The 19,389-nt window shown below is 34.0% G+C and overlaps 5 protein-coding genes across 7 annotated transcripts; 3 read left to right on the forward strand and 2 right to left on the reverse strand.

Annotated features, from left to right (window-relative positions):
• The first annotated feature begins 450 nt into the window (after positions 1-450).
• LOC143207704 (protein O-glucosyltransferase 2) lies at positions 451-3,974 on the forward strand. The gene is made up of 7 exons (XM_076421459.1): positions 451-1,039; positions 1,131-1,336; positions 1,440-1,651; positions 1,964-2,208; positions 2,714-2,951; positions 3,030-3,329; positions 3,423-3,974. The coding sequence occupies exons 1-7, from the start codon at positions 849-851 to the stop codon at positions 3,534-3,536; spliced, it is 1,506 nt and encodes a 501-aa protein (XP_076277574.1). The 5' UTR covers positions 451-848; the 3' UTR covers positions 3,537-3,974.
• Positions 3,975-3,983: 9 nt separating this feature from the next.
• Positions 3,984-9,207, reverse strand: LOC143207677 (uncharacterized). Its single transcript, XM_076421385.1, has 6 exons — positions 8,727-9,207; positions 8,440-8,516; positions 8,284-8,365; positions 7,992-8,202; positions 6,640-7,895; positions 3,984-4,841 (listed from the first exon to the last, which is right to left on the reverse strand). Exons 1-6 carry the CDS (start codon positions 8,784-8,786, stop codon positions 4,632-4,634), a joined length of 1,896 nt encoding a protein of 631 aa, XP_076277500.1. The 5' UTR covers positions 8,787-9,207; the 3' UTR covers positions 3,984-4,631.
• Positions 9,208-9,593: 386 nt separating this feature from the next.
• Positions 9,594-12,204, forward strand: Ccs (copper chaperone for superoxide dismutase). 3 transcript variants are annotated; one of them, XR_013008777.1, is made up of 7 exons: positions 9,594-10,136; positions 10,206-10,404; positions 10,514-10,703; positions 10,768-10,834; positions 10,930-11,111; positions 11,198-11,431; positions 11,539-12,204. XR_013008777.1 is itself a non-coding variant. In XM_076421705.1 (7 exons), exons 1-7 carry the CDS (start codon positions 10,122-10,124, stop codon positions 11,547-11,549), a joined length of 807 nt encoding a protein of 268 aa, XP_076277820.1. In that variant the 5' UTR covers positions 9,597-10,121; the 3' UTR covers positions 11,550-12,204. The 3 variants fall into 3 exon arrangements, 2 of the variants coding, with proteins under 2 accessions (XP_076277810.1, XP_076277820.1); XM_076421705.1 differs by having other exon boundaries at positions 9,597-10,136; positions 11,198-11,340; XM_076421695.1 differs by having other exon boundaries at positions 11,198-12,204.
• A 1,274-nt stretch (positions 12,205-13,478) lies between these two features.
• Ast (single-strand DNA endonuclease protein asteroid) lies at positions 13,479-16,455 on the forward strand. Its single transcript, XM_076421356.1, has one exon. It carries the CDS (start codon positions 13,885-13,887, stop codon positions 16,201-16,203), a length of 2,319 nt encoding a protein of 772 aa, XP_076277471.1. The 5' UTR covers positions 13,479-13,884; the 3' UTR covers positions 16,204-16,455.
• LOC143207886 (uncharacterized) lies at positions 14,275-19,326 on the reverse strand. The gene is made up of 3 exons (XM_076421774.1): positions 17,085-19,326; positions 16,682-16,974; positions 14,275-16,607 (listed from the first exon to the last, which is right to left on the reverse strand). Exons 1-3 carry the CDS (start codon positions 17,179-17,181, stop codon positions 16,509-16,511), a joined length of 489 nt encoding a protein of 162 aa, XP_076277889.1. The 5' UTR covers positions 17,182-19,326; the 3' UTR covers positions 14,275-16,508.
• Between the last annotated feature and the right edge of the window lie 63 nt (positions 19,327-19,389).

A 19,389-nucleotide genomic window follows, 5' to 3' on the forward strand; every position in this document is an offset into this window, starting at 1 on the left:
TACAAAGATACGGAATAATACAGAGAATATTTCAACACAAAAATTATCAAAAAATATTGCTTCTTCGCTTTACGAAGTTGTAAGTCGTAAGTTCATCGAAAAATCAAGCTGCTTGGTTATCTCTCTGTCTTTGTCTCTCCTGCGAATGACATATCTCCCTCTCTGTCACAGCCCTGTAGGAAAGACAAGGATCTCTCTATCCTTGTCCAGGAGCTTAATAAATCTGTATTTATTTCCTCACAACTTACTTTATTTAAAAAAAAAAGAATAGTAAGAAGTTCCTTACAATTCTTTATGCAACAAGTATGAACCATTTTTCCAAATATTTACGAAATAATGCATATATAAATATATATTTATATATACCTATATATATAGCTTTTATATTGCTAATCACCATTTTTAATTATCTTGTGACGTGACTTGTGGGCACCAGATACTTATCTGAGAATACTGCGTCCTATGCACGTCCTATGCATATCAAGGCATATCCAGGCATATCCTATACCAGCTTATACTATAAATATGCCGGATTGCCGGGTCTATAATATAAATCAAAATCAAATTGATCTGTGGCGATTTTGACCAATTTTGACCGACCAACTTCAGTCAGAATAGTTCAGATGGATTTGTATTTGTGCCATTTGTGCTGATTGCTGATTTGTGCTAAGACTGGCTAAGACCGCACTTTGATTTTCAGGACATTCGAATAACAGAATTAAATTATTTAAAGATGCATGTGTATTATTTAATGATACAATAGTATTTCATCTAATTAGTTTAGGAAATCGTGAAGTTTTTTGTATAGACGCGGATTTAAAAGATTTAATCAATTAATCCTAGATCTTATGTTACAAACAATAATGTTGACAAAAATGCTGTTTTCGCTGTTTGTATTATTGCTTACTTGCAAAGAAGGAATGGTTGTTGAAATTGATCTGTCCAAAACAATCGTCTGGGGTCCTGGATTAAAACCAGATGAAATAACAATGCGAGCGCGATATATTTTCTTTCAATTTGTCGATTCGGACGGGAAAAAGTATGTTTTCTACATGGAAAAATGATCTGACGATTTTCAATACATTTCATGTATTTAATGAAATCAAAGAATTTATTGAAATAATTTTTAGTTTAACAGGATCACCAGGGAAAGACATAATCTCTGCTCATATACAAGGCCAAACTTCATCTGGACACGCTTGTCATGTCTGGCCACAAGTTTTAGATTGCAAGGATGGAAATGTGATTGTAAGATATAGATTGCATAATACTTGTTTCAATTTAAAATTAAAAGTTAAAATGAAACATGAGCCTATTCTTTCATTGGGATTCAAAGGTATCGGTTTACTGTAATAATTTAACTATGTACATTAATCAAAATTTCTATATTGCCGTTAAATATTTTATACTACAACAAGATTTTTAATCGAAATGCTTAGGTCCTGTTTACGAAGAAGAATGTTATTGCCCGCATCTTTCGACGAACAGTTGGATAGAAAATATGGAGTGTTCAAAAAATTATACACAGATGCACAGTGATCTGCTACCTTTCGCTAATGTAGATTTCAATGAAATACGTGAAGATATTATAAAAAGATATGATCAACCGGAAAGCGTTAGCCTTTGTCATTATGTAGTTAAATCCAACAAAGTGAGTATCTAAAGTACCTATATTTTAACCCTTTGCACTCAGAACTATTTTAACTTGAAAATTAAACATTTCTTCCGATTTAGAATATTTCCATTCCCTATTATTTTAAAAATTTTATGGATATGAAATTGGTATAACATCTCATACGATACCTAAATGTTTGGTAATTGATTAAATATCAATATATTTAATAATGTAAACAATATTTTAAATAATGGAACAGCAATTTTTAGTGGCGCCTCAGAGTCACCATTCGAGTGCTAAGGGTTAATTCATTCAAAACTGTGTTTGAATTCAACTAGATGTAACAAGATTTTTAGACGATGTTACGGCAAACACGTGGGCTTCAAAATATTTATGGATAGCATTTTATTGTCGATCGCTCGGAAAGTTCTCTTGCCGGACATAGAATTTTTTGTGAACCTGGGAGATTGGCCGCTAGTACCTAAAAATGGTAAAAACTACCCAATCTTTTCTTGGTGCGGTTCCACCGATACAAAGGATATTGTTATGCCAACTTACGACATTACTGCATCATCTTTAGAGGCAATGGGAGGGTATAAATTTGATCAAACTTAATTATAAAATATAATTTGATGAATATATACAGAATGTTCCGCATACGGTGGACAACCGATTTGTAAGTAATTCTACACGCAAAAGCGACTCAAAAAGGAAGAATAAAATTTGTAGACTGCGGATCTTTATGCATTTAGGTAGGAAAATTTAAAAAATTGAAGATGTATATATATGATTTCTCATCTATTAAAATTATTAAGGAAAGAAATAACATTCTGTTTGGTTTCCATTCCTTGCAATCGATATAGAAAATTTTTATTTTGCATAAAGATCCGCAGTCTAGTAATCAGTATTCACTGAATTTTCAAACTTGGTTTACCCGAAAATAAAATGTGAAACGAACAAATTTTATTCCTTCTTTTCGACTTAGTCTTGCGTGTAGAATTACTTCCCAATCGATTGTCGATGGTATGCGGGACACCCTGTATCGTATATATAGTATTCTAAAAATTTACATGTCGGATGCTATTGTTCATAAAACAGGGTAATGTTAGATTTGTTATCTGTACAAGGTAACACAGAAACACCATGGGAGAGAAAGATAGAGAAACTGTTTTGGCGAGGACGTGATTCTTGTCGAGAACGACTAGATCTAATAGACATTTCAAGAAAACATCCTGATTTGTTTAACGCTTCGATTACCAATTTCTTTTTCTACAAGGGTGAGATGGATAAGTATGGCCCTGGACAAAAGCATGTATCGTTTTTTAATTTTTTCGAGGTAAAAAGTACAAATATATATATAGCTATTTTAGATGTATAATCAACTATAAAAGTAACATTGTTTCTATTTATACAGTATAAATATCAGCTAAATATCGACGGTAGCGTAGCTGCATACAGATTTCCGTATTTGCTCGCTGGAGATTCCTTGGTACTTAAACAGAAATCAAAGTATTACGAATTCTTTTATAACGATGTTGTTCCTGGTAAACACTACATGCCTGTAAAAAGTGACTTGTCGGACCTCGTTGAAAAAATCACATGGGCTAAGAAACATGATAAAGATGCGTTAGAAATAGCTAAGGCTGCTAGACAATTCGCAAGAGACAATTTGCTACCTCGTGATGTATTATGTTATCACGTAGTTCTATTCAATGTAAGAAATTCAAGTATATAGTTAAACAGATTCAACTTCATTTATTCTTTTTAAATATATGTGTCATAGAACAACACGATTTTTACATTTCAGGAATGGAGTAAACGCTTAAAGAGTAAAGTTAAGGTACTGGATAACATGGAAGAAGTGCTGCAACCTAATCACTCCTGTAAATGTTACAATGAAAAACTGAAAGAGGAACTCTAATTACATGTATTTTCATTCACATCTCGGTAAAGCGATTTTTTTTGTACCTTTTGTATAAAAAATATTATACATCAATTTAAATTTTGTATACCTTTTTTCGTTAAGAATCATTGCTTGTTCAAAAATAAATATCTAAGGAATCATTAAAATTATTTGCAAATCGATGCAAAATAGATCGAACTCGATTTCAGTTTGTAAAGCTTGAAAATACAACCCGGTGAGATGTTTTTTTTTAAAGATCTTAGACTTTGAAATCCCTGTCTAAAGGATAGTTTTTTCGTACGTAAACAAAATGCAACTTGAAAAGTGATTTTGTAAAATCGTACGCGCGCTTGAAATACATCCGAATTTTTGAAGGTGAAGATAAGAATCAATTTGTAAATTCATGAATCTTTTTTTAATGACAATCAAGAAAATATAAAATTGGATAAGTAAATATAAAATTAATTCTAAGGCAAATGTGTATATTGAAGGCTGTAAATAGATAGTACATGGTGTACCATGTTCGGTACAATTCATCTTGGTATGATATAGATATGTGAATCCTATAGTATGTACACCAATACTCAAGCAGTCAATGCACATTCTGAAGTGCCCACATAAGCTAGCGTCTCTGTTAAAATTAAATAATAACGATTTACAGTTTTCTTAACGTACAGAGTAAAACTAAAACGCTGATATTATAACGTAGAGGCTTCGCAGTATTATTACAACAGCGAATATTGTTCTAGAACATTGTTACACTCGATAAAAGAAATTCTTCGAAGCTTCTCAAGCAAACAACGTACACATCGAAAACGTATATAAAAAGTACTTCTGATATTTAATCCCGAGGAAATTCCATCTAAAAACCAGAATTAACTTTGAAAAACTATTTCTAGATAATTTTTGTCGATAAGAGGATGTTTCAGCAGCACCTTTCCTTATATATAATTTTCTATTATTTGCCTCGTTACGTAACACTGGACGATATGATAGTAAGAATTAAATTAAAACTTCATATACCATTTGTTCTGAATTTGAAATTATATGATTTACATTAGTGTAAATACTATACGAATTTACATATTAATGTAGATAAAGTATATTAATACTTTATTGTGGAGGCGGCTGGTAGCCGTAACCACCATACTGATTCGGTGGAGGAGGTCCCTGCGGTCCAGGTGGTGGAGGCATGTGACCACCGGGAGGTCGTGGCGGATACTGGGGATATCCTTGACCTGTTGGCGGAGGTGGGTAACTCTGAGGAGGATATTGCGGATGTCCATAATGCTGACCACCTTGTGGCGGATGAGGAGAATACACCTGAAAATTGTTTACGGTCAATTAATCGAACGCTTCCAATTCAAGGAAATACCGGTAAAATTTTCATACCGGTATTATGCCAAAAGGCTGTACCGAAACCGAAATGGATGAAAACCGAAATCGTTAAAATACCGGTTTCGGTATAAACGATATTCTACCGAAACCGAAATAAATACCGGTATTTTTTCGGGTTTTTCAGTTTAAATAAGGACACCTAAATATCTCTTCAGGTTATTGTGATGCAAAAAATATTTGTTACGTAATGTGCATGGTGTTAATGGACCAAATATCTGGCACGAATACTTTTTTCCGAACGTCATTTTTTTCGGAGTTATCAAGGTCATCGATGTTTTTTGATACATAACTACATTTTTATTTTATTGCATCGGATAACTGATCGAAAAATACATTCAGATGTGTATAATAACATGACATTGACCTGAAGGTAAAACTTTAATTTTCGAAGATCGAGGTCATTTCAAGGTCATGTTATTATACATATCTGAATGTATTTTTCGATCAGTTACACGATTCAATAAAAAAAATGTAGTTATGTATCAAAAAACATCCATGACCTTGATAACTCCGAAAAAAATGACCTTCGGAAAAAAATATTCGTGCCAGATATTTGATCCATTGACACCATGCACATTACGTAACAAATATTTTTTGCATCACAATAACCTGAAGAGATATTTAGGTGTGCTTATTTAAACGGACCAACCTGTATTTGCATATTTACCGGTAATAATTTCCGTTTTTCCAATGTACAGGATACATTAACTGCTTCACGATCATAAACGAGGTACATATTCCGCGACTCACATGTCTTATTAATAATTAATTTTGTTACAAATTTAGTAAATTTTATTATTTAGTAAAATTAATTATTAAATATGTTTAAAAATCACTTATAATTGGGAGGTACATCTGGAAGGTCTTTGGCTTAATGTTTTATGACACCACGGTAGGTACGTCATCGGTGGATAGTTTACCTGAATTCGGACTCGCGCTTGTTCCTTCGCACGGAGGGTTTTACGACGGACCCTATTAATATTGTGTATACTTTATTATATATAATATATTATAATATAATATATAATATAATATATTATATAATACTATAATTTATGTGACTGTGCTTCTTGATGGTTCTGTGGTAAGTGGTACTTAATATTTATTACGGTTTCGGTAGTATATCTGTTTCGGTAGAATATCGGTTATACCGAAACCGTAATTATTTTACGATTTTAACGATTTCGGTTTCGGTACAGCCTCTTGGCATAATACCGGTATTAAGTCCCTACAAAGGATGCCCTAATAAATTAGTTAAGTATACACAACATAAATACGTTCCTTCGTAAAACCCTCCGTGCGAAGGAACAAGCGCGAGTCCGAATTCTAGTAAACTATCCACCGACGACGTATCTACCATGGCCGTCATAAAACATTAAGCCAAAGAACTTCCAGATGCACCTCCCAATTAAGTGATTCTTAAACATATTTGACAATTACATTTGATAAATACATTTTATTATCATTAATAAAATTTACCAAAATTTGTATCAACATTTATCATTAATAAGACATGTGAGTCGCGGAATACCTCGTTTATGATCGTGAAGCAGTTAATGTATCCTAAACATTGGAAAAACGGAAATTATTACCGGTAAATATATGCAAATATACCGGTATTCCGATATTTCGATTTCTATAACGGTTACGAAGAAATAACCGAAAAACCGGTATGATACCTGAAGCAAATGCCTGAAGCGAAAAACAAAAAGAAGAGTGACACCTGTGGTTGTCCGCCTGGGGATGGTGGTACGTATGTCTGCGTAGTAGCTGGTCCGTAACCAGGTTGCGGCTGTGGGCCTGGCGGCGGAGCAGGACCTTGCGGAGGACCTGACGGTGGTTGAAATCCACTAGGCGCAGGACTCTGAGACTGCTGCTGTTGCGACTGCGGCGGTGTTTGCGACTGTTGCTGAGATTGCTGCGGGGGGTGCGGCGGCTGATGTGCGGGAGGCTGATGAGACGACTGATGAGAAGGTTGATGGGGCGGTTGATGAGGAGCGTGAGGAGGCTGATGAGGAGACTGATGAGAAGGTTGATGGGGCGGTTGATGAGGAGCGTGAGGAGGCTGATGAGGAGACTGATGCGGCGGTTGATGCGGTGAGTGCGATGCTGGATGAGGTGTTTGATGGACAGGGTATCCAGACGGAGAAGGAACAGAGGGAGCATAACTACCGCCTTGGGAAGTAGGCGGTGGTCCACCGCTTGGCGGATAAGTTTGAGTCGAGGCAGAAGGTGTACTCGTCGGTTGACTACTTTGGGCATACGTGTTAACGCCGCTCGCAGAGGCTGTACTAAACGGTGGAGACGTAGACGCTGGTCCGTACTGTGTCGAACCTGGTCCAGGGCTTGGTTGATTACCATAATTTGGCTGAGGACCAGAACTTTGTTGTGATCCAGGTTGCGGAGATTGAGCAGCGCTGGATGCAGGAGGAGCTGGATAGTTCTGTGGTGGAACATTATTTGCATACGCCTGAGAAGACGGAGGAGGGTAACTACCAGGTTGGCCACCTCCATACGCATTTTGAGGCGGTGGCTGAGACGGAGGTTGCTGGTAATTCGGTTGCGGGCTAGGACTACCGTATTGTCCTGGTTGTTGTTGTTGGCCACTGGATGGGAAGTTCTGTTGAGAAGGATTAGCAGGTGGATAGCCCTGTTGATTCGGAGGTGGCGGACCGTATCCTGTAGGTGGTTGAGTACTTCCTGGTGGTGGATATCCACCTGGTTGAGGACCATAACTGTTTACCGTAGTCGGAGGACCATAATTTGGTGGTGTCGATGCACTATATCCCTGTTGCTGAGACGCGTTCGGCGGTCCATATTGATTTGGTTGTCCTGGAGTATACGCCGCTCCCTGAGGTCCTTGGTAATTCGAACCAGGATTTTGATTACCATACTGAGCCGGATAACCTTGCTGAGAAGGCTGTTGAGGGTAACCTTGAGGCCCTCTGTACTGTTGTGGTCCAGGTGCAGTAGGTGGTCCTACAAAATGGAAAACATTATCGAATAGACAAGTTACATAACGGTGTTTATAGCTTAAGGTTCCTAGCCTTGTGACTTAGTTTAGACATGACTTACTATTTATAGCAGGTCCTTGTCCAGGCATGACAGGGCTACGATATCCAGCTTGCGGCATTGGCTGTCCTTGATTGAAACTTGACATTGGTAATGTAGGTTGACTATTTGGTGGCATATCCCCTACAGGTCCACCTGAACCTGCAGGAGGGTTTGGAAGGCCTTGAGGATTCATCATGGCGTGTTGATGACCATTAGGTATTGCTTGCGGGGGCTTATATTCGATACAAAAATTATTAGTACTTGGAAATTCAATGCGTACGATACTACTAAATTGTATAGGAAAACTTCTTACAGGTAATAATGCTTGTATATTTTGATTGGCATCAGCCAGTGATGCCAAGTATGCCAGATTACGATGCAGTATCTGTTGGTATCTAAAACAATATTATACAATAAGTACGATTGTTGTAATGATAAACTTTTCATGTATTTATAGATATATACTCACTGTATACATTCTTGTGATTTCCCTTTATTCTGATATTCCTGTATCGTTTGTATCAACTGACAATTCTCGTCGAGCATCTGCATATAATCATTAATAATAATAAACGTCTGGTAATCGTTAATTTATTTATTTCTAGAAGTTATTTCTACAAGTTGTATCTTCAGCTAACAAATTGTTAACATTGACATTGTATATATATATTTCTTATAGGCCATTTTTTCGATAACAATAACTCTAAGGATAAACAAAATAGTATAATATTGATAATAACGTGTAACATTTATTACCTTTTGTATTTGGGCAGAATTTGGTGGCGGTCTACCGCGTTGAGCAAAGGTCACGGACATGTTTTTTAATGTCTTATTAAACGCTCAATATTTGTAGTAAGTGATTTCTTCGTCTATGATTTTGTTCAGCGAAATCAGCAAGTTGTCGGTGGCATCATTAAACACTTCGAAACTTCAGAATTTCGCTACAGTATCGGTTAGCCACATTATTACACCACAACTTCAACATCCAGGAGAAAACCAGCACAACACGATAGACAAGCTTCTCGAAACCGAAGAAAAAACTTACAGGTAGCTTGATCTCGATAATTCCTTTCCCGAAAGAAATTTCTAAATATAGCAGATTACGAGATTACGACCAAGCGATTCCTTCGTAAAATTTCTGGTTTTGAAAACAAGAGATGGTTGCTGTTCATTTCTAAAATAGAGAGCTTGGGAAAAGAGCGTGGCCGTGTGAGAAACGCGCGAACTATTATGGTAAAATGCTTAGACCATATACATAATATATCAGTGATACATATGCTTCTATTTAGACCCGGCTTCAGATAATCAACATCAAATCATCTACAAGATGAGAGTTGTGGGTACTGTCTGTTGAGAGGTCGCAATAACGCCAAACTAAAGCGTTAGAAGGGAAAGGGAAGCTGTCACCGCGTATTTCATTCTATATAAATATTTATGGAAATTGCAACTGTAATATATATATTTTATTTTAATATTCGTTCATTTTTACTTCACTCTTATTATTTTTTGAATTATCTTGTGACGTCAGTTGTAGGCACTTTTCTCCGCTATTTTCTCTATACCTATGCCGGGTCTATAAGTATATGTATATGGTCTAAGCCCTAAGGCCTAGAAGGTCTTCTATTGGTCTTCTATATATAAAATATAAATTATAAATTACAGTTGATTACAGTTCACTATGATGAGAATGCTTTTGCGTTGTTTTGCATATCCGCCACAATCAAGCGTAATATTGTATATATGTAGCAGATTTCAAATGTTCAAGAGTAGCGATATTTTTGTGCTGGAAAATTAAAAAAAATTCCTAATGTCACATAAAAAATTAGCATTTGTAGAAAATGCACGAAGTGAGTTTGGCCAGTTTTACCGACCAAAACAGGAGGCGAAAAATTATGATAGACATATACCTTAAAAACACTACGATGAACAATTGTCAACGCACAATATTAATTCAACGAATAATACGACACTACTAAATCAAATTTCCAATTGTAATTTGCATGACTTCTTAATCTTTTAATAAGTTTTCTGCAATCTTATCAAACGAAACATAACCTTAAATTGAACACAATCAACCAAACGTCGTTCGCTACTACGGAGATACCGCGTAGTTATTTTTTGTTAAGAAATAATCTCGAAGGATATTGCAAAATGTCATCGGCGAAGGTAAGTTTGTAGAAGTAAGAACAGCTAATGTTTCTACAAACTGCTATGTCGTACATTTCGTATTTTCAGATTGAATTTGCGGTGAACATGACTTGTCAAAAATGTGTCGATGCGGTACAAAACAGTTTGGCCAGTGTAAAGGGAATTGAAAATATCGAGATATCATTGGAAAAAGGAAATGTTGTTGTTCAAACGAATTTACCGTATTCAATAATACAAGAGAAAATTGAACAGTCCGGTAGAAAAGCAATTTTAAAAGGATATGGAAGTAAGAAGCATGGAATAATTACTCTTACGCAGAACACATACACAGTAAACTTACTTACTGTATTATACTAATGATCTTTCGATAACATATGCGATTCTTCAAATTACAGATTCTCTCAGCGCGGTTGCAATGTTGGGAGGAAATTCAGGGTACAGTGTGAGCAACAAGATAATGGGAGTCATAAGATTCGCGCAAACTCCCGATGGATGTATTATAGATGGTACAGTTGATGGTTTAAAACCAGGAAAACATGGTATACATATACACGAATGCGGCGATATTTCAGAAGGTTGTCATAGGTAACTAATAACTTTTGGAAAATAATAACTTCTGCTGCTTGAATCTTATGTGTTATATTTGTAGCGTCGGAGAACATTTTAATCCAAATAATACATTACATGGCGGGCCCGAAGATGACGTGGACAAACGGGTAAATATTGTAGATTGTGTTGGCAGTAGATTCGGGGCCAGATCGGTTGGTCGTCGAAGACGGTTTACCTATTATAGATTTCTAATTAATTATAGCATATAGGAGATCTTGGTAACATAACAGCAAATGAAGTTGGTAGAGCTACATTTAGAAGAATAGTTACACTGATAAAGATACCTGATATTATCGGAAGATCCCTAGTTATAACAGAAAATCCAGATGATCTGGGAAAGGGAGACACCCCAGGCTCTAAAATAGATGGAAATAGTGGAAATAGGTAGATCTTGCATTATTTCAGTGATACTACAATAACAGCAATTGTAATAGCTTGTGATATTTAAGATTTATTCGATATTCCTGTAGATTGGCTTGCGGCATTATTGCTCGTTCATCTGGCTTGTTTCAAAATGCGAAGAAGATCTGTGCTTGCGACGGACTTACACTGTGGGATGAAAGGGATAAAGCTCTTTTAGAGAAACAGGAGTCCAGTAATTATTTTGGAACAAGTAATACTTGTACAGTATCTTAATACGTTAATATCATCTAGTGGCCTATATATATTCATGTAATGAATATCACTGCATGTATTCTGCGAATGTAATGTAACATTTTATTTCATTCATGAGCTGCATTTCACATATAGTGTACAAAAGATTAGAAAAATAATGATTTTTGATTGAAAACTGGACGTTTCTATTTTTCAGCAAAATTATAAATAATATCAAGAAGCTACAGAGAGTTTCGAAACATGAAACAGATGAAACATTCCCTTTAAATGTTGCGTGAGTGATACAGATACAAGGAGTACATTGCATTGTATATAATGTACAGTATTTTTATTATGTTTTAATATAAGCGATTCCAAAAACAAATGTTGGTACGTTTCTACCATGTATTTTGATATCGTGCAGAAATGATAAGCGGTTAATTTAACGAGCTAGCATCGCGGTTACTCCATTAAAAGCGTTTATATAGAAAAGAAACAATGCCATGATTGTTTTTAAATATTATTTATTTTTAACGATATCTAACCAATGTCGGAGTATAAATATTTATGTAAAGTAATGCAAAAAGATAGATGCATTAAAACTGCTGTATTAAAATACACCGACAGGGATCATTTGCCTCTCTATAAATAAATAATAATATATTGCTAACAATTTCGACCATCGTTATAAAAAGTAACTTAAATTAATTCAATGGGCAATAGTACTTATTGATATTTGGAACATACTTTTTTCCTTTTTCCAATGATCAAAAGCGGAACTTGATGATACGCGGTTGCATTCGAAGACCCATTCTCCTGTTGTAATGTTGCACATTTTATATCTCTTTTGCCATCGTTATCCATATTTTGTAACGCGTATCCTTTTTCGATTAAAAATTTGTGAAGATCTACTGTTAAATGTTCTTCTGTAATATTATCTGGTAAATCTTCTTCTGTATTATTATCATCTGTAATATCGTCTGTAATATGATCTGTAATATCGTCTGTAATATTATCTGCAATATCATCTGTAATATTATCTGTAATATGATTTGTAATGTGATCTGTAATACGATTTTTAATATGATCTGTGGAGAACTTTTCTCCGAATACGTTTAGCTCTCGAATACCATGACGTGACTTAAATTTTTCTAACCAACCGCTGCTTGCCTTAAAATTTGGATTTCCATTTAACTTCACATTGAATTCCAGTGCTTTCTCACAGAGAATAGGCCCGGATATAGACACCCCTTTATCTTTATTCGCTAGGAACCATTGAAACACAGCATCATCTACATTTTTATACTTTGGCACCATCATACTCTTTCTATTGACAGCGATGTCCAAGGTATCTGCTTGCATCAAGTAATTCTCAATGGCATCTTTCTGATTTTTAATACCTGTTATCGTAGCTTTCCCGATACCATATATTTTCGCTAATTTCGCTGCACTCTCGCCACTCTCTAACTTTCGAATAATCTCGTGTTTTGTTATTATACTTAACACTACACGCTTTCGTTTCGACGCCATTAGTATAGGAAGAGGTTAAATAGGAATAGGCTCTGCAATCAATTGTTTAGAATACTTTAAAATGTAAAACCTTCGTATACTTATCGAAGTGATTTCACTTTCAAACTCTTACCCTTCATTCTTTTCTGAAGATTACTTAATTCTTACAGACGACAACTGACTAATCGTAATTAATCCTATCATTTCTTAATCATACTTTATATTGAATTATTCCATTTTCATTTCAAATCTAATCATTTATGAATATACAAATCTACCCTTTAATGATATCGTAAAGACTTGCCATTTACACTTGCACATCCAAAGCGTGGATAACGAAATAGCGAAGCATTCGGATAATGAGAGCTCTGATAACGTTTGTAAATAGAACATTCTCATAATTATTACTTGATTGATTAATCATTTAATATATAGAATAACGTTTATTGTATTTTTCTGTAAGATTTATCAATTTCATACATTAGATATTATGTTTATTTCTATTCTTTAGAATTTCTATTTATTTGAAAATCTTTGCGGAGTATGCAGTCACTCATGATGTTGAGTAGTCATAGAGAATCGATAACCTCGTATACAGTTATACAGCAGTGAAGCCAGAACAAACCAGAATGAGCGCTGAACGGCGCTTATGTACTCTCCTACTACCCCTTCCACTATTCCATTCCAGCACCGTGCGCAAGCGCACTCTCCACGGCCCCCATCGCGCACGTGCAACGTGTCTCCTATTCGCCCGACTCATTCCCTGTCATCAGAGAGGGGGTACATCATTTCACCGTGACTCCCCTCATCTGGCTACACTGTTATACAGTATTTACACGAGTTTATCAATTGCACATGTTCAGAGTATAGAGGATCTATTTATGAACGAATAGAAACAAAAACAGTGTATATTTTTATATGATTTTTATGAACTATAAGGAATCACAGCATACAAGTGACAACGAAACAATTCAAGTAATGCACCGTTTCGGATGAAATGAATGAACTCACTTCGTGCTGCTACGTATGAAAACCAAAACAACACTGTTCCGAAATGGGAATCAAAGGTTTAACAACATATATAAACTATCGATCAGATCGTTATTTTACGTATTACGAGCTACGCGATACATATCTGGTAATTGACGGCAATAGCGTTGGTTGTCACATATACAGTTTATGCAGCAGGACTAATTGTGCGTTTGGCGGCGACTATGATAAATATGCTCAACGCGTATCAGATTTCTTTGACGATCTCTTAAAATGCAATATAACGCCGTTAGTCCTTCTAGACGGTGGTTGCGAGAACAAGAAACTGAAAACAGTTATACAAAGAACAAAGGAAAAAGTTTATATGGCGTCGTGCTTCTCTACAGCGAGTCAACAACGCATGAAATTTTTTCCTTTACTGAATAAGCAGGTGTTCAAGGATGTTTTAAGAGAGAAAAATATTCGACACGTTCAATGTTTATTTGAGGCTGACAATTCCATAGCTTCCGTAGCAAGGATACTAAATTGTCCCGTACTCAGTTACGATTCTGATTTTTATATCTATGGAACAATGTATATACCGTTCAATACGTTAGAACCAAATATAGTAAAGAGTTCAACTGGAGAAGGTTACATGAAACGCTGTAAAATTTATAGGGTCGAATACCTGTTGAACTCCTTCAGGGGTTTGAATCAATCTGTGCTACCCTTAGCCGCTATATTATTGGGAAACGATTATGTAAAGAGCAGCATATTTAAAAACTTTTTCAAACATTTGCAAATGCGTCGAGCAGGACGAAAGAAACACAATTACAGACAGCATCTTATACATGCAACTTTCGTTTGGTTGAGTAGACACACTTTGAACGAAGCATTGATCGGTATTCTATGCAGATTACCTAAACCAAACAGACAAAGAATATTGAGCTTAATAGAAACCAACATAAACGTTTATACAAACGCGTCTGCAGATTTACTTGTACCGTTAGGATTTTCAAGGGATTACGCTGCTCAAGTCATGACGTATTCTGTGAACAGAATTTTTACATTCGACGAAGATATCAACAATTTGACGTACATAGAAGAAACCTGCGACGCAGAGGAGGATGAGACGAGCGAAGTAGAAGAGCAGGAAGATGAACTTGAGATACTAAATACGTTGAATGCATCAGAACCTAATGCTCCTAATGCATTAGTTAACAATTTACCCGTATGGTTTGTGAATGAATATTTAACAGGCAGATATCCTTCGTATTTCATGGACTTGTTGGTTCGACGTTCATACATTTGTCCAGTACAAATAGAGGATTATAATTATCCTTCGAGTAATATAATAGCTTTAGAGATTGTTAGGACTATATTTACACTTTTGAAATCAGGATCACTGAATAATAGAAATGTTATGAACTACATGGTTAGATGTTCTCATAAAAATCTTGCACGTTATACGTTAGAGGGGCTAGATAGTATACTCTCTTGTACAGTACCGCATCTGTCTAATCTTAGACAAGTTCCACTAATCATTCGGAAAGAGATTTTAAATATTACTTTGGGAGTAGTGGGTACTCAATGTATAAATGAACTTCTACCAGAATGGATGTTGTACATTGCTTGCATGAGATATTGGATCGAACACGAGCAACTAACTAGATTGCATAAATGTTATGTATATTCTTTGTTAGTTTGTTTATTATTTAATATAATAGATTCTAAAATAGGAAAACTCAGAAAAATGGACTATTTTCAAAATAAATATGGTTCATTAATCGAAGATATACTAAAAAGGAGGAAAGAAAGTAATTATAAGCCAAATTATGAAATGAATGTTACGATTTTTGAAGCCTGTAACGATGTTAATTCAGACGACTGCTTACTAGCGACATCATTTTTCATTTCTCACTTTGGAATGGACAGAAAGTTATCCTTGAACGACAAGAAATTTAATAGGACAATCGTTCATGCATTCGCAAAATTTCAAACTTGCTTACTGCAAGCTATGAACTTGAATGCACTTTTAGATTACCCTTACCCACATATCAAAATGGCTAACTTGTTTAATGGAACTTTACTGTATAATCTATCTAATAATTTTAAGACGCGCTATGACATTGATGGATACATATGTAACAACGTATTGCAAAGTTCTCCAAGTCTGTTACGACTGTTTTATGTACTCCTGTCGAGGATAAAATCTCTGTTTCCTGTATTACTTCAAACTCAAGGTAATTCTCAAGTAAAACGAAGAATTAGAAATAGACATGTAACGAATAATCAAAATGGATCTGATAGTGATACAGAGTATTTTTCTGCACATGAAAGTTTACACGAACCATCGTTTCACGATGAAAACAATCCCTTTTCTTTATTGCAATGCATGCAATGACTATAAAGTTTCCCGAGGTCTATAGTCTATGTCTACATAAACATCTTTTAAATTCTGAGATTAATCGTCTATAAATTATAACGTAATGTATATAATACTTTATTGTATATTATAACATGTATTATAAAAAAATCTTTTATATTATAAAAATATATAAAAATTCAATGTATATCGTATAATTGCGTATACTAACTATGCGTATTCAATGTATATTGTGTATTAATAAATCGATACAAAATATTGTATTTTTGTTAAATACATTGTTGTTTGTTGTAAGAAGCTTTAAATTACTTTATTTCAGTTACTTATTTTTCCAGATATTCTATCATGTTTCTTAATTTTCTTTTGGCGGTGGATTGCTTTTTATTCTGATTTCCATATCGCAAAACAGGTGACTTTTTATACTGAAAAAGGAAATGATAGATGTTATAAATGATAAAAAATGCATAAAGAATTTATTATGAACTTTTTTAATTACGTTTCTATACATTTCCCAAAATGCAGAGAATGCTGTTTTTATATTGTTCGCCTCGTCTCTTATATTAGGTAAGCAATAAGCATCCTGCCCATGCATTACTATTAATCCAACGCGAACCGCGCAATCCAACTTTTTAATCAATTCATCTCTAAATGTTTTTTTATTTCTATCAACAGGGTAACTACGTCGTAAATATTCAGTGATTAGGTTCAAATTGACGTAAAGTTTACGGAGTTGTAGTCTTTTTACGGCTGCACGAATCATCTGTGGCGTTACTTGGATATGAGCTATTTCTAAGATATTATTGAATAACATTGTAAAGTAAAAGAAATTTGTTTTACATATCAATAAAAAAAGCAGACAGCATAACCTTATAACGAAATGGGAAATATATTTATCTTACGAGACGATTTGTTGTCATCGTTGTTACTAGGTTTAGCATCTTTAGTATCATCCAACTTTTGGCTGTTTTTTGAAAAATATTCTCGTTTTGTGCACATTATTCGATATTAAATAATATAATTGTTAAACAATTAGTACAGTTTCCAACTATTAATTTTTATGGGATACATTAAAATAAAAAAATGAATGCTTTAAAAAAAGTAAAAAAGTAATACAGTATTTAGATTTGTGTCGTATTTATTTGTCATAGTATTATATATTACGCTTTACTTACAATTCATACCTATATATAGTCATGGTGTAAACATAATTAATTCAAATAATTAAAACATCTAAAAGGATACATGCATATATATAAAAATACATATATATATACATATATATATATGTAAATGTATATATATGCATCAATAAACCTACAATCTAAATATATATATTGTTGAGGATAATTTATAAAATCCTTTCAATTACATAAAATATTCATGTTCAGAATTTATAATATATGTCTTTTCAACCATTTCGTATTAATTCATCTGTGATTTTATTATTTGTTAACAGATTTTAAACATTAATCAACGAATAAGAGTTGAGAAACAATTATTAGACAAATTGATAATGGTGAACAACAAATAATCTTAATAAAATCTCGCGATTGCTTCAAACATTTATGAATATAAAACTTAAATAAACCGTAATACAAAAATATCAGGTACTCTACCGGAAATATATTGGATCGGTAAATATTACAAAAAATAATCTATCATAGTACGCAGCACCACATGTGAAATGTGATAAGAGCTAACAATACAAGTGACGTTGTATCGTTTCTGTAACTCTTTGGATTATTCTAATCTGATTCCCTTTCAAATTCTCCTATGAATAATTATAAATATAGTTAAAGATAGATGTGATCATAAGTTAGGACAATTCAAGTGAAAAATTGTTACAAATCTTTGTGCAAAATATGATAATATTCATCATGGAGGCCATAATTAGTCATAAATATAAACTCAATAAATTTAGATCGACTTAAATGAGTTCGTTTGTAAAATTTTTTTATTCGATATCATCGAAACTTTTGAAGATATTCGTAGAATAGTTTGCAGTTAATTGCAGTGTTCTAAAAAGTACAAAGCATTTATTACAATCTAGTAACAAAAGATTGGTCTTTGTATCGTTAAAAGTTTCTAACAATTAAGGAATGTTCTTTTTTTTACATTTTATAAGGCATTAATGTTTTAATTACGAAGCAAAATTCTACAGACAAAAATTAATGGTAACTATTAATTATTATTGGAACTCTCATCACGTGGGAAAATTTTTATCTGTCAATGTACATACTTCGTACGCAAAAAGGAACAAATAATTATATTAAAAAAAACTGTATAAAAAAAACAGTATAACAATTTTATACAGTTATACAAGTAGTACTACTACTTAATTCCATGCAAACAATATATCTACATTAATAAATGCATCACCATAGGTATAAAACACTCTTGCCGGTTTTCAATCGAAATATACACTATAAGCCCTAGTTTAAACACGGCGGAAACCGTGCGTTTTCGACCGCGCGGTTTCCGCCGTGTCTGAACGGGGTCTAAATCTTTGAACAAAATTGCTGTTGAAGAAAACTCTTTTGTTACTAAAATATACGATTACAAAAGCATTAAATTTTATTGCACGTTTCATCCCAAAGTTAATGCTTCGTAGAGACCTAAATAGGACTTTTATCAATTTTTATAACTCGATACGTAACAACATTGGAAATCGAAATGATTTATATTTTTATCGTTTATTTCGATACTAAAATTATCAATGTGTGTTTTCATACTTTTATCAGGAAAGTATTTCACTTAAAGGATCAATATTATTCTTGCATTCAGAGTTGCAATAATTTGCAAGCATATACAATTAAAATTCGTTTTAAATTACTAGAGTATAAAGTAGTGTAGTTCATGCGGGCGTATCTAAATATGGAAACGAAGTCGTATGACTCTTATCAGATACATTGCAATAAATTCAGCAATATAAATATACAAAATCAAAATCACCGCTTAAGCTCTATTTCAAAATTTTGGACGAATTTTTTCGTTAATATTGCGTCGACAATATTAACATTCGACGTTCACTGTATATCGTCTAATCAATAACAATACTAATGACCGATGCACTAATATCTTCAAGCTATCGCTTTCGGTAACCATTGTAAAATTTATATTATATTTAACTTGGAACTGCAATTAACATTCCCCCGGTCTTTCATAATTTTTGTAGTTCAAGGTAATATAATCAAATTTATTATA

The sequence above is a fragment of the Lasioglossum baleicum genome, chromosome 1, assembly GCF_051020765.1.
Source record: "Lasioglossum baleicum chromosome 1, iyLasBale1, whole genome shotgun sequence".
Lineage (NCBI taxonomy): Eukaryota > Metazoa > Arthropoda > Insecta > Hymenoptera > Halictidae > Lasioglossum > Lasioglossum baleicum.

Coding starts and splice junctions, on each gene's coding strand:
- LOC143207704 (XM_076421459.1), top strand. CDS start 849: ATGTTACAAACAATAATGTTGACAAAAATGCTGTTTTCGCTGTTTGTA. Junction 1,040..1,130: donor GTCGATTCGGACGGGAAAAA/GTATGTTTTCTA, acceptor AATAATTTTTAG/TTTAACAGGATCACCAGGGA. Junction 2,952..3,029: donor CGTTTTTTAATTTTTTCGAG/GTAAAAAGTACA, acceptor CTATTTATACAG/TATAAATATCAGCTAAATAT.
- LOC143207677 (XM_076421385.1), bottom strand. CDS start 8,786: ATGTCCGTGACCTTTGCTCAACGCGGTAGACCGCCACCAAATTCTGCC. Junction 8,517..8,726: donor ATTCTGCCCAAATACAAAAG/GTAATAAATGTT, acceptor GATTATATGCAG/ATGCTCGACGAGAATTGTCA. Junction 8,203..8,283: donor ATATACAAGCATTATTACCT/GTAAGAAGTTTT, acceptor ATCGAATATAAG/CCCCCGCAAGCAATACCTAA.
- Ccs (XM_076421695.1), top strand. Junction 10,835..10,929: donor AAGATGACGTGGACAAACGG/GTAAATATTGTA, acceptor AATTAATTATAG/CATATAGGAGATCTTGGTAA. Junction 11,112..11,197: donor GATGGAAATAGTGGAAATAG/GTAGATCTTGCA, acceptor ATATTCCTGTAG/ATTGGCTTGCGGCATTATTG.
- Ast (XM_076421356.1), top strand. CDS start 13,885: ATGGGAATCAAAGGTTTAACAACATATATAAACTATCGATCAGATCGT.
- LOC143207886 (XM_076421774.1), bottom strand. CDS start 17,181: ATGTGCACAAAACGAGAATATTTTTCAAAAAACAGCCAAAAGTTGGAT. Junction 16,975..17,084: donor CGATGACAACAAATCGTCTC/GTAAGATAAATA, acceptor ATAATATCTTAG/AAATAGCTCATATCCAAGTA. Junction 16,608..16,681: donor TTTGGGAAATGTATAGAAAC/GTAATTAAAAAA, acceptor TTCCTTTTTCAG/TATAAAAAGTCACCTGTTTT.